The 14,247-nt window shown below is 39.4% G+C and overlaps 2 protein-coding genes across 3 annotated transcripts; both read right to left on the reverse strand.

The window, feature by feature from the left end:
- Positions 1 to 934: 934 nt before the first annotated feature.
- LOC124869753 (keratin, type I cytoskeletal 18-like) lies at positions 935 to 4,403 on the reverse strand. The gene is made up of 7 exons (XM_047367846.1): positions 3,908 to 4,403; positions 2,911 to 2,993; positions 2,671 to 2,827; positions 2,340 to 2,504; positions 2,100 to 2,225; positions 1,425 to 1,648; positions 935 to 1,114 (listed from the first exon to the last, which is right to left on the reverse strand). Exons 1-7 carry the CDS (start codon positions 4,319 to 4,321, stop codon positions 985 to 987), a joined length of 1,299 nt encoding a protein of 432 aa, XP_047223802.1. The 5' UTR covers positions 4,322 to 4,403; the 3' UTR covers positions 935 to 984.
- Positions 4,404 to 5,307: 904 nt separating this feature from the next.
- On the reverse strand, positions 5,308 to 10,729 carry LOC124869740 (keratin, type I cytoskeletal 18-like). Of its 2 annotated transcripts, none has more exons than XM_047367826.1 (7): positions 10,182 to 10,729; positions 8,106 to 8,188; positions 7,539 to 7,695; positions 6,635 to 6,799; positions 6,382 to 6,507; positions 5,946 to 6,166; positions 5,308 to 5,851 (listed from the first exon to the last, which is right to left on the reverse strand). In XM_047367826.1, the coding sequence occupies exons 1-7, from the start codon at positions 10,614 to 10,616 to the stop codon at positions 5,734 to 5,736; spliced, it is 1,305 nt and encodes a 434-aa protein (XP_047223782.1). In that variant the 5' UTR covers positions 10,617 to 10,729; the 3' UTR covers positions 5,308 to 5,733. The 2 variants fall into 2 exon arrangements, with proteins under 2 accessions (XP_047223782.1, XP_047223789.1); XM_047367833.1 differs by having other exon boundaries at positions 5,942 to 6,166.
- Positions 10,730 to 14,247: the final 3,518 nt, after the last annotated feature.

Below are 14,247 nucleotides of genomic sequence, written 5' to 3' on the forward strand. Positions count from 1 at the left end.
TGGCATATCACATGATGTAATTGCTCATGATGTCACCATGCACCGATGTTGGGTGGCCCAACATTAGAACTAATGAGTTGTAAACTTGTGAATGTTCTGGTCACCCCAAAAAGACCACACCAAGAGGAAATGGATCATCTTTTCATGTGCCAAGTATTATAGAACCAAATGATATGTACTCCTGCCTTCCAGGCAGTACTTTCCAACATCTGATGTCATCCTGCACCATCTCTCAACTTCTGGCATCAGTGTTCCAGTACAATAAGCATGCCTTGTAGAGTAGTGAAAATCAAATACAACTGCACTTGCTGAAAGGTTGTGTCTGTAATTGCAATGTCTGCTTGTACTGAATTTTGAACACTTTATGAATGCCTAAGAACACTATCGCGTATGTGCTACAGTGCCTTTTCAAGATATGCCAGCTCCTCGCAAATCAATCATTTACTCATCCCTCACTGGTCTGCATCTAGACCAAATTACATTCAAGTTGGATCATTCTTTCTAAGGGCTTATATTATTTATCAGTGAGCTTTTAGGTGTCTAGTTATTGAAAAAAGACATAATTAATGGAATAGAGATTTGCATATTATACAGTGCAGGACCAGATAATTTATTCTATTATGGATAAATTAATCTCTTTCTCATAATAATATGCATATTTATGTCCAGCTGTTGTTACAGCTTAATTGACCCGAAAGGATCACCTCTGTGCTTCACACATTATTTTAACAATGGCCCATGTGTATTTTAACAATATTGGCTGGCGTTAACTAAATCCACAATCTTTGGTTATTTTGTTTTCCCCAACCAAGCATAATGAAACTAAAGCTTTTAATAGTTTTACCATAAAACTCTTGTTCCTCTGATAATAATTGTCACACTTCTAATTGCTTTAAAGCTTTAAAAACTCATCAGAAAAAAGTCAAACACATGATTTTCTATTTTTCTTTTCAGGTTTTATTTCTTATTATATTTTGGTTACAGCTAGTGTTCGCTGGATTTAATATCCTTGCTTTCTGACACCACTTTCCCATTCACAATGGTCTGAGTGACTGTCATCACTTTAGTCTCCATCTTCTTTTCCATCTTCTTTTGTTCAATGGCATCCTCCAGTCTGTTAGATTGAAAAACAAAAGAAGGGAAAAGTTAGCCACAGTTAACATACTTGAACATGATACTTTTATACTACTCTTATAATATTCAGCAGCTAAAATTTTGTAATGACACAGATAAGTCCTTTTTACTTTCACTATCGATGGTATTCTATCAGTTTTGCATGAAGTTTATTTAAATCAGACATGCAAACTCTTGTCTGGGGTGAACTAAGTGCTTGTATTGTTAGTTTATTCACTCAGTGCTTTCATAACCTTCACCTGCATCAACTGCAGTTTTGCATATTGCCCATTGTGTCTCATCATACTCACTTCAAGTCTGTCTCACCGTCTAGCAGCCTCCTGTACTCGGCAATCTCAGCCTCCAACTTCACCTTGATGTTCAGCAGGTTTTCGTACTGCCTTGAGTTTTGCTGGATGTCGGTGCGGATCTGAGTTAGCTGGTCTTGAAACCTCAGAATGATCAAGTTGTACTTCTCCAACTCCAGGTTGTATCGCATCTCGATGTCACGCAGGGTGGCCTCCAGGGCGGCTTTCTGTCGAAAAGTTACATATTTGCATGGTTGGGTTGGCACAGGTTAGATTAGATTAGAAGATGAATACCTGTCAAGGTCTTGTTGGTGACATATTACAGTTAGCTTAGCAAAAAATGGTACCAGGGGGTAACAAAATCAATATTTTAAGTTATCAATAGCTTAGTGGTTATAGCTATAACACCACAACCTCTCATATATTTCTGAATTTCTGATCAGATAAATGTTAATTTCTGTTTTTAGACAAGTTGTCTTTTGGACGGGCCTAACTGTCTGTCCTTAGCCTCCAAAAATGTCAAAACTGCTTTAGGGAGCCCATGCTATGCTAATATTGTAGGTCTAATATAATAATTTTATATTCTGTAGTTCAAAATGTTTATTCTTAAATTCTAATATATTCCGTGGTGGCATTGCAAGAGTGGAGATTCCATAAAATGATTAAAAAGATTGTTACCAGACTAAGTGCAGACTGAAGTTCAATGTCCAAGCCTTGTTGTGTCCTCCTAATTCCACTCATCACACTTGTGGCATCCTTCAGAGCTGTTGAGCTCTTGGTCACCTGGACCTGCACGTCTGTGATCTAAAAATTAAAAAAAATACATTTGATTCGTATAGGTAATACTTCAGAAATACACAGTTTGGTAACTGCAAATATGCCATCCATGTGCAGTTTCTGAGCTGAATTCTGCTGTACCTGAGATTCGTGCCATGCTTTGAGTTCCGCCTGGTTCTTAAGTGCCATCCTTTCATATTTCTCCCTCATTTCCTCCATGATCCTGGCCAGGTCCTGGCCTTTAGGAGCATCAACATCCACACGGACGCCAGCCTGCGTAATCTGGGTGCGCAATTCATCAACGTCCTGTTGGGGAGGAAATAGTCAGGGAATGATTTCCTGAAAGGTTAAACAGGTTATCCTATGCAAAAAAGTCAACAAACAAACACTTTGCCAAGAAAGTATGTAACTAAAACAAGCATTCTCCTTGAACAGCTGTTCTAATCTCAGTACTCATAAAAAGCACTAATACCTCCTCATGGGTCTTCTTCAGAGTGATCAGCTCTGGCTTAAGAGCTTCAATGTCCCCTTCCAGGTGCAGACGTATAACATTAGTGTCATCCAGAATCTTCCTAAGTCTGGCAATATCAGCCTCCACAGTCTGCCGCAGGTTCACCTCATACTCCATCCTGGGAACGCATGCCTTACTTTAGACAGGCTCATGATGGGTGGAACAAACTCTTACATTTTAAAATTGACACTAAATACTAACTTAAATCTGAAGTCATCTGAGGCCAGTCGTGCGTTGTCAACAGCAATTGCAAGACGGGCGTTGCCTTTCATCATATCAAAGATCTGACAGAAATGAAGGAAAATAGATTATTTAATTTGCAGTGAAATTGTTTCATTTCTCTGTGACAGGAAAAAGGGGCAGACATTCGGCAAAGGTTACTAGGTCGAACCCAGTACGGCCGCATCGAGGACTATAGCCTCCATATATGGTCGTGCACCCAACCCCTACACCACCAGCGCCACGTCCTCTCTGTGAATTTTTTAGCACTTGTAATTTTCAAGGACTTTAAAAAGGTTTTATCACAAAACATAGCTGAATTGTGCAGTTGAGTCAATGACTAACCTTTAATAGGCAGTGAACTTTGATTATCTGGTCAGACTGTGGTCATAAATGTTTATAAATCAATCAGATAACCAGGTGCTTTGTAGTGTAGAAGGTGTAAAATGGCTCAGCCAGGACTGATTTTTGCTTAAACGTGATAAAACATTTACAAGGTTTTACACAAAGTACAACTGGGGAGACTTTTGGTACAGTACCTTCCCATGATGACTAACTTCAGTTGTTAAAGCAAAGAAATTGATGCTCTTAAAGCTACATCCAGATGCTAAAAAAACTTTTCTCAAGGCATTGCCTGACATATTACAATGATATAGGACTCAACAACCCCCCCCCCCCCCCCCCCCCCCCCCCACAATTTACCCCCAAATGTTATTTTGACAGTCATTTATCTAATAAGGGGCCATGAATGATCTTCTTCCAATCAGAACATTGTTATGAACCACTGACACTGCACATTTTGATGTTTGTTTGACAAAATGTCAAGATGTTGATAATAGATTAGAGTTTGTGATCAATACATTGTAAAGCACTCTGTAAAAACCCAGGTAAAAGGATAATAGAGTATGGTAAAAAGGTGTACTACAAATGTGAACCATCCACCAGCTATCACGATGGCTAACTGAAACAATTTGCTCACCTTGGCTCTCAGCTCGGTGATAATAATGGTGTATTTGCTGTAGTCTCGTCCTTCCAATGGGCCTCTCTTCTCAATGGCCTGCCTGATCTTAATCTCCAGAGATGTGTTGGCCTTCTCTAGATTCCTTACTGTCTCCAAGTAACTGGCAAGACGGTCATTCAGATGCTGCATGGCAACCTTCTCATTTCCAATTGACATGGTCCCAGACGTTGCCCCAGAAGATCGGTAGTCGTACCCCCCACTAAAGCCGGTGCCAACCCTCGTGCCATGTGAAACGGTGGACATTCTGGTCCCACTACCCCCAGCCCCGCCACTGACACTGTGGGCATACCCCCTATATACTGCTGTCGGACTGCTGGAGTAACTGGAGAACCCTAGATTTTGGGGGGACTGACGTCTGATCAGAGGCTCCATCGCTGAGAGAAGTTTGTTGATCAATCAAAGATAGAAGCAGCACAAGTTGGAACAGAAGAGCTGGCAGCTGAGAGTGGAGAACAAAGAAGGTGTTTGCGGTCTTATATATATCATCAAATACCAATACTCCTGCCACTCCTCTCCTATCTTTATTACATTTGTACCTTTGTTACCAATGATCAGACTTTGTCCCTTCTGCTAATATATCCATAAAAGTCAAAATGTGTGCTGACATATTCATTTCATTCCTATGTAGTAAAGAAATTGTATCTTTGGAAACTGGGTGTAAACAACAGGAAAGGAGTCCCACATGTGGAAATTAATGGAGCAAATAACCTCCAGGGTACCAAATGTGGGTATTTTTCTGTGACTGAATAGCCATAAATTACTCCTGTTTGGGGAACATTTTATACATTCAGCAGAGCTAAACTGTTTTAGGAAACAGTTTCACTCTGCCCTTTTGTTTTTTCCATCCGTAAAGAACTGTGGGTTTGAAACAGAATGTCACATGCATGTGGGACTGAACTGAATAAGACTCATAAGATCTACACTTAGAGGGCGTTTTGACTGGATGCTCAAAATGAAATTGTAAGAGTTTATTCTGGCAGAGAGATGTTGCTTTAGGAATCCGTGAAAAATAATGTTAGATGGTTTAGATGGCCTATCATTAACCAAACCTCTGCTCGCCACTTTAAATACTTTATGGTTTTAGATCTTCTGAAAGGTTTCATGCCAACAATAATTTCATTGTGTAAATCTAATAGAAGGCTTAAAAACTCTTGAGCTTTGTTTTTGCAGCACGAATCTACACACAGTTGGTCTTTTGGAAAGTAAATTCAGAGATAATCAGCAAATAAAGTGAAGGCTGTGACCCTATTGAACTTTAGGAGGCCTCTTTTTATTACTTTCTCTGTTTGTGTACAATTTTGACTCCAACAAAAATAACTTTTGATGATAGGCTGGTTGGAATAACACACTTTGACATGTAGAATTTTCTCAAAGGACTTTATTGAACTGAACAGAACAGCAGGCAGACCAAAACTGGGAAAAAAGAAAACCAAAAAAACATATATACTTTCAAATGCTTTGAATTGGACCCTTTTTGCTTTGAAATCGTCTTTAATTATTTAATCTCTTAACACAATGGCAAAGTCCACCAATTCGGAACTGTTGAAAACATCTAAATGACAGCAAACAATGACATAAATAAACCATGATGAAATAAATAGTAGATGATTTTGTTTTCCTCTGATCCAAGTTTCATTAGCCTCTGTAACAACCGTTTAACTTGGGTGTGAAGTTCAATAAAGAGTTTTGTATCTTATGGGAATCTGTTTGGATAAAAAGTTTGATAAACTTATAAACTGCTTTGTTGTTTTAGTGTTGTTTGTTGGGATCGTTGCATCCTGTGATTAAAGATTCTTTGTTTCTGTGTTGGAGGAGACCACTTTTCCATCCACCAGGGTCTGTGTGACGGTCATTACTTTGGTCTTGGTCACTTTTTTCTGCTCTTCCAGAGCATCCTGAAGCCTAAATGAAAATATTGAAATCCAGTTATTCTCTACCATATTATTTTTAATGAGGTCCCTTAAATGGTTTGTACAGGACAAAATGCCTTACTCACTTGAAATCTTCACCGTCCAGCAGCCGCCTGTATGTCGCAATCTCAGCCTCCAGCTTCATCTTTGTGTTCAGCAGGGCCTCGTAATCCTGTGACTGCAGCTGGATCTTGTTCCGCAGCTGGGTCAGCTCTGCCTCCAGGCCCAGAAGAATGGCATTGAGCGACTCAACCTCCATGTTGTAGTGCAGCTCTGTGTCCCTCAGGGTGCCCTCCAGAGAGGCTTTCTGTGAGAACAGGAGAGGGTTAAAGGGTTTACACTTACAGCTTATGCAGCTCTGCATTGATGGCACCATAGTGACGGATCATCAGAGTGTAAAGCTTGTGTCAACAAAGTAAAGGAGAGCGACCTGAAGAGAGGGTGCTGACTTGGACATTGTTGTGAGAGAGGATAAACTTGTGTTGAGGTAAATGAAGTATGTGCTGACTGCAGCATTCTTACCAGACTCTTCTGTGACTCCAGCTCAATCTCCAGGGTTTGCATTTGTCTGCGTAAGTCATTAACCTCTGTTTGGGCACCCTTGAGGGCCTCTGTGTTCTGTGTTACCTGTGTCTGAACTTCTATTATCTGAAAGAGAGGTAATCAAATTAAAAGATAAGTTAATCAATAATAACTTCTTATATTTTTTTCTAAACGATGTGCGGAAGAAAAATATTCCTTATAAGTTAAGATAGGTTTTTTGTTAATCATTTACCTGAGATTCATGCCATGCTTTGAGTTCTTCCTGGTTTTTCTGTGCCATCTTTTCATACTTGGCCCTGATTTCTGCCATGATCTGAGATAGATCTTGACCCTTTGGTGCGTCGATATCTACGTGGACACCGGACTGGGCGATCTGGTTACGTAGCTCCATGACTTCCTAAAAAAAAAGACCAAAATCGTCTTAGCAGCCTATAGTCAGTATATCAAGCTTAAAGTAAGCATCTTTAAAATTGGGGGAGAGTAATAATGTCCTCAATTTAATTAGTAAGGACAACAAAAGTTTGATGCCTTGAAAATATGCTAACAAATCAATATTTACTTTATCAGCAAGGAAAAATAAAAACGAAACTACAAATGAGTACTGAACTGTGACCTGTCTGTGACTCCCATTCTTCTCAAACCATAATCATATGATATGGTTAGATAAATATACAGGGGACATATCTAAATCTTTGTTTGGGTCTGTAAGGGGTAGGTTTAATACTTCCCTCAGTAAACAAATGGTTGTTTTTGGCCTCTCTGCTCGAATCTTAATCATTTTAATTCTGTGGTGACCTGTTCTGTTTCCTTATGTGGACTGTAAGACATTTTATGATGAGGCTTCCCACAGAATTCACACACAGATGTTCAAAATGTCTTAACGGATTTAAAAGGCGAGTTTTCTCTCGCCTGTTTTGAAAAACGCCCTGCAGTCTCATCAACTGTGTCATCTTGGTGTACTGAAAGTAAATACTTGCAGCAGGAATTATTGAGATGAGCCTGTGTGCAAATATTTATCAAGATCCTTTCAGGATGTGGAACTCTACTCAAGAGTTTATTCAGGAGTATTACTTGCCTGTGTTAGTGCAGTGTAATAACAAAACTAGAATCTGATGTAAGTTTGGTTTTAAACTCACATTTTCATGGTTCTTTTTGAGGTGAATGAGCTCTTCTTTCAGGGCTTCAATCTCACTCTCCAGGTTCATGCGGCTCAGGTTGGTGTCATCAATGAGTTTCCTCAAACCGACGATGTCGGCCTCCACAGACTGACGAATGGCCAGTTCAGACTCATATCTAAAAAAAAAGCACAAGCACAGTCAGCTTAAAATCATATCAGATACTACAACATCTTATCAAATTTTCATCAGGAATATCTTGTTCTACCTAACACTGTCATGTAGTCAAGGATCAAATCTTTTGTGTTGATTTGTTTAAGAATGAATGTGCACTGTATTTAGAAGATTATTTGGTCAGCATTCAATTCTGTGCTGCTAACCAGCTGTGTTTGCTTACATTTCTGACACAACTATAGTGCCCCCACCACTTATGCAAGGGTGCTGACTTATGACTGTGAGACAAATGACTGCCTTAGATCATGACAGGATTTATTCATTGCACAGCCCATTCTGTAGTAATACAGGGTGTTTCCACAGCTGTCTGCTTTTGTGTTTTACAGTACTGGCAGTATAGCAGGCGGGTCTTACTTTACTCTGAAGTCATCAGCTGCCAGGCGAGCATTGTCGATGTTGAGAACCAGTCGGGCATTGTCGGTGGTGGCATCAAAAATCTGGAAATGTTAACAAAAGGAACCTTAATACATCTGACAAAGTTAAAGAAATAAAGGATTCCAATAAATACTCAAAAAGGAAAGCTACCACTCAAGTACATTCAATACAATAAGTGGATTTGTAGGTAGCTTTTCACTATGCAAACATGTTGATTTCAAATTAGCGGAGCTACAGTCGAAACATGATGCCTACTCACAGCTAACCTAATGCTAACAGGAGTTTCACAAATAACATAGATATGATGTGTTGACAAAATGACTATATAATGGGTTTTTAATTAACAGCGTTTGAAGGAAGGAAAACAAGTTTTTTTAATACAATTATGGGAGCCTAGGCTAACTAGGACTTTTATTTACTTTTATGCTAGTAAGACTGGCTACCAGGTAGTAGCAGCAATACAAGTTGCTAAATATAGCATGAGATAAAATTTTTTCATGTGTCATGCTTATCTCATGGAGAAATGTTTTTTGAAAAGCTATGATACAAATATTTACACCCAACAAATAAAATATCAGGGTTAAACTAAAGAAACATAGAAATGCGTCTGTTTATTCCAGAATTTGTTAAATAATTAGATATGGATTGCCACTGTCTGTGGGTACATTTAGGGACAGTAACAGCCAATCACTTTAAAAACCAGATGGTTTGCTTTAGCAGTCACGGTTGGGTTGATAAGGCTGACATGAACAGTGGGGAGCCATCCATGTGACAAAGTCCATGAGCCAATAAGAAGCTGCCAGGCAGTCTCTGCTTAGGAGAGCAGGATCTATCCTGTTAACATTTGCATGGTGGTGATGATGGTGGTTGTGTATGTGTGTGTACGTGCTTGTCCAGTCATGTGATTGTGTGTGCATGTGTGCTTTTCTGCATGGATAGTTAACTTTGTGCGTCGGTCTGTTTTTGCTTTACTTTGGCAGTCAGTGTTTTTCGAGATAACACTGAGGTGGGAGATCAATAATTGAGCAGTTTTCTTCCATTTTCTTTCATTATTCTATTTAAACAGCCAATTACCATCGGCTGTCTAAATTAACATTGTTTCCTTGGTATTTGTAAAACAAACCCTGTTTCATTAAGTATTTCCTATTATGTAATATTTTGAAAATGCTTATGTGAGGTGAAAGGTGAAAAATTAACCCCTTTTCCTCCAGTTTTGCCTCAAAATTTGAAACAAGCTATTTCACTGACCTTGATGCTTGCAAACTGACCCCTCTGACAGATTAGAATAACTCACCTCTTTTGGTTTCCTGATAATCAAAGATTGTAATAGATATATATTTAAAGGTTTCATTGAATAAAACCTGTTTTGACTGCCTCTAATTCCCTGTTTTTTATAGAATAGGTATTAAATCACTGTGAACCACTACATGTAGTTAATTAACTTGTGTTGCAAAGACATATTGGTAAAAGCTTCAGGCTAGAAAGTGAAGAGTTTATCTTTTGTCCTTTCCTTTTGCTGTTGTATGTGTTGATGCTAGGACTGTTTTTTTTCTTTTATTGTCCAGCTAGCTACAATGAAAGAAAATGATAGTAGAAACTATAATGAATGAGTCTAGAAGTTGATACTAGCTCTTTGACTTTTTCCTCTTTTGTTATGGTTTGGTTTCCTGTCTCTGAAATCACTGATATTGCTACATTCCTCCTCCATATTGTTTCCAGTCCAGACTGCAGACCCCTCTGGCATGCAGTGTAGGAATTTATTTTACAAAATTGTATGCACTACTGTAGGAGTTTTTGTTTAATTTTAATAGGACACCAGAACTGTTTATTTGCTTCATTACATTTGACATGCCAAATATTGTGATTGATTCTTGTCTTATTAATTTTTTGTGAGGTCAAGCCAAATCTACTCTATTATTTTACCTCTAGATGTAGTTTTCCCCCTTTAACTCAAGCAACCCATCCATCTGCCCCCTCACATCCTTTTTTTCATCACTTCTTAATAAACACATTCCCATGTCTGCCCACTTTGTGCTCCCCCATCACCCTTCTTACCTTCTTCCTTAGGTCATCAATGATAAGCTGGTACTTGCTGTAGTCTCTGAAGTCAGGTCCACTCTTCTCCAGGGCCTCTTTGATCTTTATCTCCAGCTTGTGGTTGGCCTTCTCCAGGTTCCTCACTGTCTCAAGGTAGCTCGCCAGCCGGTCATTCAGGTTCTGCATGGCAAACTTCTCATTGCCCATGATGTCTACATTGTTCCCGCTCACCTGGACGCTGCTGGAGAATCCTCCCGCTCCAGCACCGGCTCCCATTCCGGCTCCCAGGGAACTTCTGTAGCTGGAGGACACACTGATGCGGGAGCCACCGGCCCCACCATGAATGGACTGGGCCTTGTAGACAGGACCAGAGGTGCGAGTGATGGACATGCCAGGAGCCCTGCTGCTGGTAGAGGAGCGCATGGAGTATGTAGTTTGTCTGGAGGTTTGCATGGTTGCTCTAGAGTGCTGGGACTCAGTGAGACAGACTGTGACTGTGAGTAAGAGAACGAGAGTAGAGTCACTGGCAGTGCAGGCAGAAATTGGAGCTCACAAGGCAGGAGGAGAGGAGGAAGCCTTTTGGAATATATATAACCGTGTGGACCAAGAGGTCCGCCTCTCAGTCCACCCCTTAATGTCTCCTCCCTGTTTTCCAACAGAGGAACTACTGCTTGACTCTCTCGGGTGAATTTGAAAATATTTTTTATAGAAGATTATTGACAACAATAGTTGGACATTTAGTACAAAATAAATCCAGGGTTGTTTTATTTTTGTATTTCTGACATTAATTCCCCACTAACTAACTACAACCATATGATGTCTCACACACATTCGGCCCTAAAAATGTTTCAGCAAATTTCAGGAAACTTTACTTAATTTTCCTCCCGCTTTGTAACGGATAATAAGAGGTCATGTGACACACACACACTGAGACACCTGGTTTGACCAAAACAAGCTAACTTGCTCATGTAAAATACATGTCATCGGTCGAAAGAAATGCATCATGCCTGTAAAATAAACCTAAAAAAGAAAACTGATGTATTTCTAAAGTGTAATTTGTTCCAGATGTTATGTGTGGTACTGTTTGTTATCTGTCTTGTGGAGCCGGATGTGCGTCTGATTGTCCTCCTTCCATAAAGGATATGGTCAAACAAAGGAACAATTCCACAGCCTGTCGTTAGATACCTGAGAACAATGACTTTCTACAGCAGTAAATATATTTCAATGGCCCTCCTGTTGCTTTTTAACAAAACCACATTCCACAGAGTCATATTTAACTACTTGGCTGGTGACTAAGATTAAAATCTTGTATTTTGGCCTTCTTTATTAGGTGCTTGAAGGCTACAAAACCACAACCAAGACAAACTGGGTCTTAACAACACACCTGTCTGTAACTACAGTTTCAAAATCAGTTCAAACTATTAGGCAATGAAATTGCTAATGCTTTAGAAATAAAATTGTCTTACCTCACATTGTCTGATGTATTGGTATCAGATAACATTTTAGTCTAACTGTTTAATGATTCACTTAAACCTTTCCTTGAAGTTTTGTTTTTTCATGAAGGAATATAGTCGAATATTAAAATATGAGGTGCTCCTGTTGAAATTGAAACCATTCTTGTGCTGTCATTGAGAATGAAAAATAAACAGATTCCTGTGAAGCAAACCATAAAGTCAGTGCATGAGAAAATCTTTCAAAAGAAAATCTAACGACTGTTCATGGGAGCAGTTAGAATTGCAAAAAATTATAAAGGGATCATTAAAGATAAAAATATGAGGGTTTTTTTATACCGATAATTATTAGTCCAATCTGCGTATTCAGACAATAGAAACAGTTGCCATGCTATGTATTTCTATAGTGAAGCATTTAGTGGGTTTTTGGTTCACTTTGTCTGGTCCTTAAAGCTGCCACACCTTGAGCAAAACAAACATTATGGTAAAGGGAAGATAGCGTGCTTAAAAGAGATCATGTCTTGATGAACGATGGAGATTAGCATGCCTCTATATGCTTTGCCTTGTACATAAAAGAGCCCCTCTATTTGTTACAAAGTCTTTGTAAAAAAACACAGGCCTTTGTGGCTTACTCAATTTACTCAGTAGGAAATCACTTATGTAACTAAATCTAAGCACAAATAGACTGAAGTTTAACAGTTTTTACAGTTTTAGGAAATAGCCTAAGTTAAGAACACCACCAGTCCATATTAACCATTTTACCATTAGTGTGGTAGTATTTGTGCTCCAGTAATTAAAATTTCAAGCTAAGAAAGGAACGATTAGACATTGTTCTGTGAAATAAAGTTAAAGGTTAACCAAATGCACTAATCCCAAATTCTCCAAAACTTTGTCGATATTCTGCTAATGACGAAGAAACACAATGGGGTATTTCCACTAAAAAGGAAATGCAATTAAAATTACACATGAATAAGTTTGTTCACGTTATACCATCATCCTCCTACTACTTCCTGTCGTCTTCTTTGTCTTTTTGGCCAGTAGTAACATCCGGTTGTTGATCACGTGACTCGTGTGATGCAAAACAAGTGTTTCCATTGCAGTTTACCATTGACCATCAAATTACGCATAATTTGTGAAATTTGATGGTCAATGGAAACACAGCTTGTGTTTTAAAAATAGTTGCTAAAGGGTTCTGAAAACTTGCTTAATATAGCGACAAAATTGCTAAGTTAGCACCAATGAATGGAAAGTTTTCTTAGCATTGTCCCACCATTTGCTTTAGAAAAACATGCACCATTGTGGCCTAAGGGTTACAACTATGTTTACTAAACATTCCTTGGACATTTCCCTTTGATCTATACAGCAGCTTTTTACTTTTGTCTGTACAGCAGCTGTCCTTGGCACTGGCAAAAACATGATGCTTTTCTTTGGTTCTGCTAATACAAGCTTTTCCCACTTGTACCATAAAAAGTTTTCTGCGCATCAGGCATGTTGATAAATATTTTTATTGACTACAATTTCTTAGCATAGAGTACACGATGTGTTAGTAATGACTAAACAAGATTCCATATTCGTATCTTACTCTCAAACTGGATATCAATCATTTATGCTAACAATTTTTAAAAATCCATGTTTTTTGTGAGCTTTATTCAGGCCAAATTAGTTGCCTCTAAATAACACGAGTTTTTTTTATTTTTTTATGTCTTGCTAAAATGAAGTTTCCATTGGTTATGCTAGTTGCTAACACAAACCCTTTCATGTATACATTTTGCTATCATTTGAGCAGTGCTTCAGAGTGCTTCCAACATTTTTCTGTCAATTGTGAGTCAGTGCTGTGTAAACTATTTAAAGTCAAATAACCTCTCCAAATTAAATTTTAACATGCATTTGCTTTTGCAGTTAAATCCCTCTTCCTAAATGGAAGAAGCTTTGTGGTACTAGCTTAAAAACCTATTTTGTCATATTTATGAAAAATGAAATTTCCTTCTTCTCAAATTGACTTGTTAGGCTTTCTTTTGCTATAGGCTTCCTTTTCTGAGTCTTTAATATTTTTTTTCAAAGTTCTAAAAGATGATATTGAAACCTAAGAAAAAGTCCTGTTTTTCTCTGTAATTGCTTGACTTATTATCGTAGTTTCACATCCACCACTAAAGCAATCACTCGTACTCGTACTCGTCGTCTTCCGCTTTATCCGGGACCGGGTCGCGGGGGCAGCAGACTCAACAGAGACGCCCAGACGTCCCTCTCTCCAGACACCTCCTCCAGTTCCTCCAGGGGGAGCCCAAGGCGTTCCCAGGCCAGCCGAGAGACATAGTCCCTCCAGCAGCGTGTCCTGGGCCGTCCCCTGGGCCTCCTCCCGGTGGGACGTGCCTGGAACACCTCCCAAGGGAGGCGTCCAGGAGGCATCCAGTATAGATGCCCGAGCCACCTCAACTGGCTCCTCTCGATGTGGAGGAGCAGCGGCTCTACTCCGAGCCCCTCCCGGATGGCCGAGCTCCTCACCCTATCTCTAAGGGAGTGCCCAGCCACCCTACGGAGGAAGCTCATTTCAGCCGCTTGTATCCGGGATCTCGTTCTTTCGGTCATGACCCAAAGTTCATGGCCATAAGTGAGGGTAGGAACGTACACCGACC

The sequence above is a fragment of the Girardinichthys multiradiatus genome, chromosome 1 (genome assembly GCF_021462225.1).
Source record: "Girardinichthys multiradiatus isolate DD_20200921_A chromosome 1, DD_fGirMul_XY1, whole genome shotgun sequence".
Lineage (NCBI taxonomy): Eukaryota > Metazoa > Chordata > Actinopteri > Cyprinodontiformes > Goodeidae > Girardinichthys > Girardinichthys multiradiatus.

Excerpts from the sequence above, each read along its gene's own strand:
- LOC124869753 (XM_047367846.1), bottom strand. The coding sequence starts at position 4,321 with ATGGAGCCTCTGATCAGACGTCAGTCCCCCCAAAATCTAGGGTTCTCC. Across the intron at positions 2,226-2,339 it reads AAGCATGGCACGAATCTCAG|ATCACAGACGTGCAGGTCCA; the intron begins GTACAGCAGAAT and ends TTTAATTTTTAG. Across the intron at positions 1,115-1,424 it reads GACGGTGAGACAGACTTGAA|ACTGGAGGATGCCATTGAAC; the intron begins GTGAGTATGATG and ends TCAATCTAACAG.
- LOC124869740 (XM_047367826.1), bottom strand. The coding sequence starts at position 10,616 with ATGCAAACCTCCAGACAAACTACATACTCCATGCGCTCCTCTACCAGC. Across the intron at positions 7,696-8,105 it reads GCTGATGACTTCAGAGTAAA|ATATGAGTCTGAACTGGCCA; the intron begins GTAAGACCCGCC and ends CTTTTTTTTTAG. Across the intron at positions 6,800-7,538 it reads TCAAAAAGAACCATGAAAAT|GAAGTCATGGAGCTACGTAA; the intron begins GTGAGTTTAAAA and ends CTTTTTTTTTAG.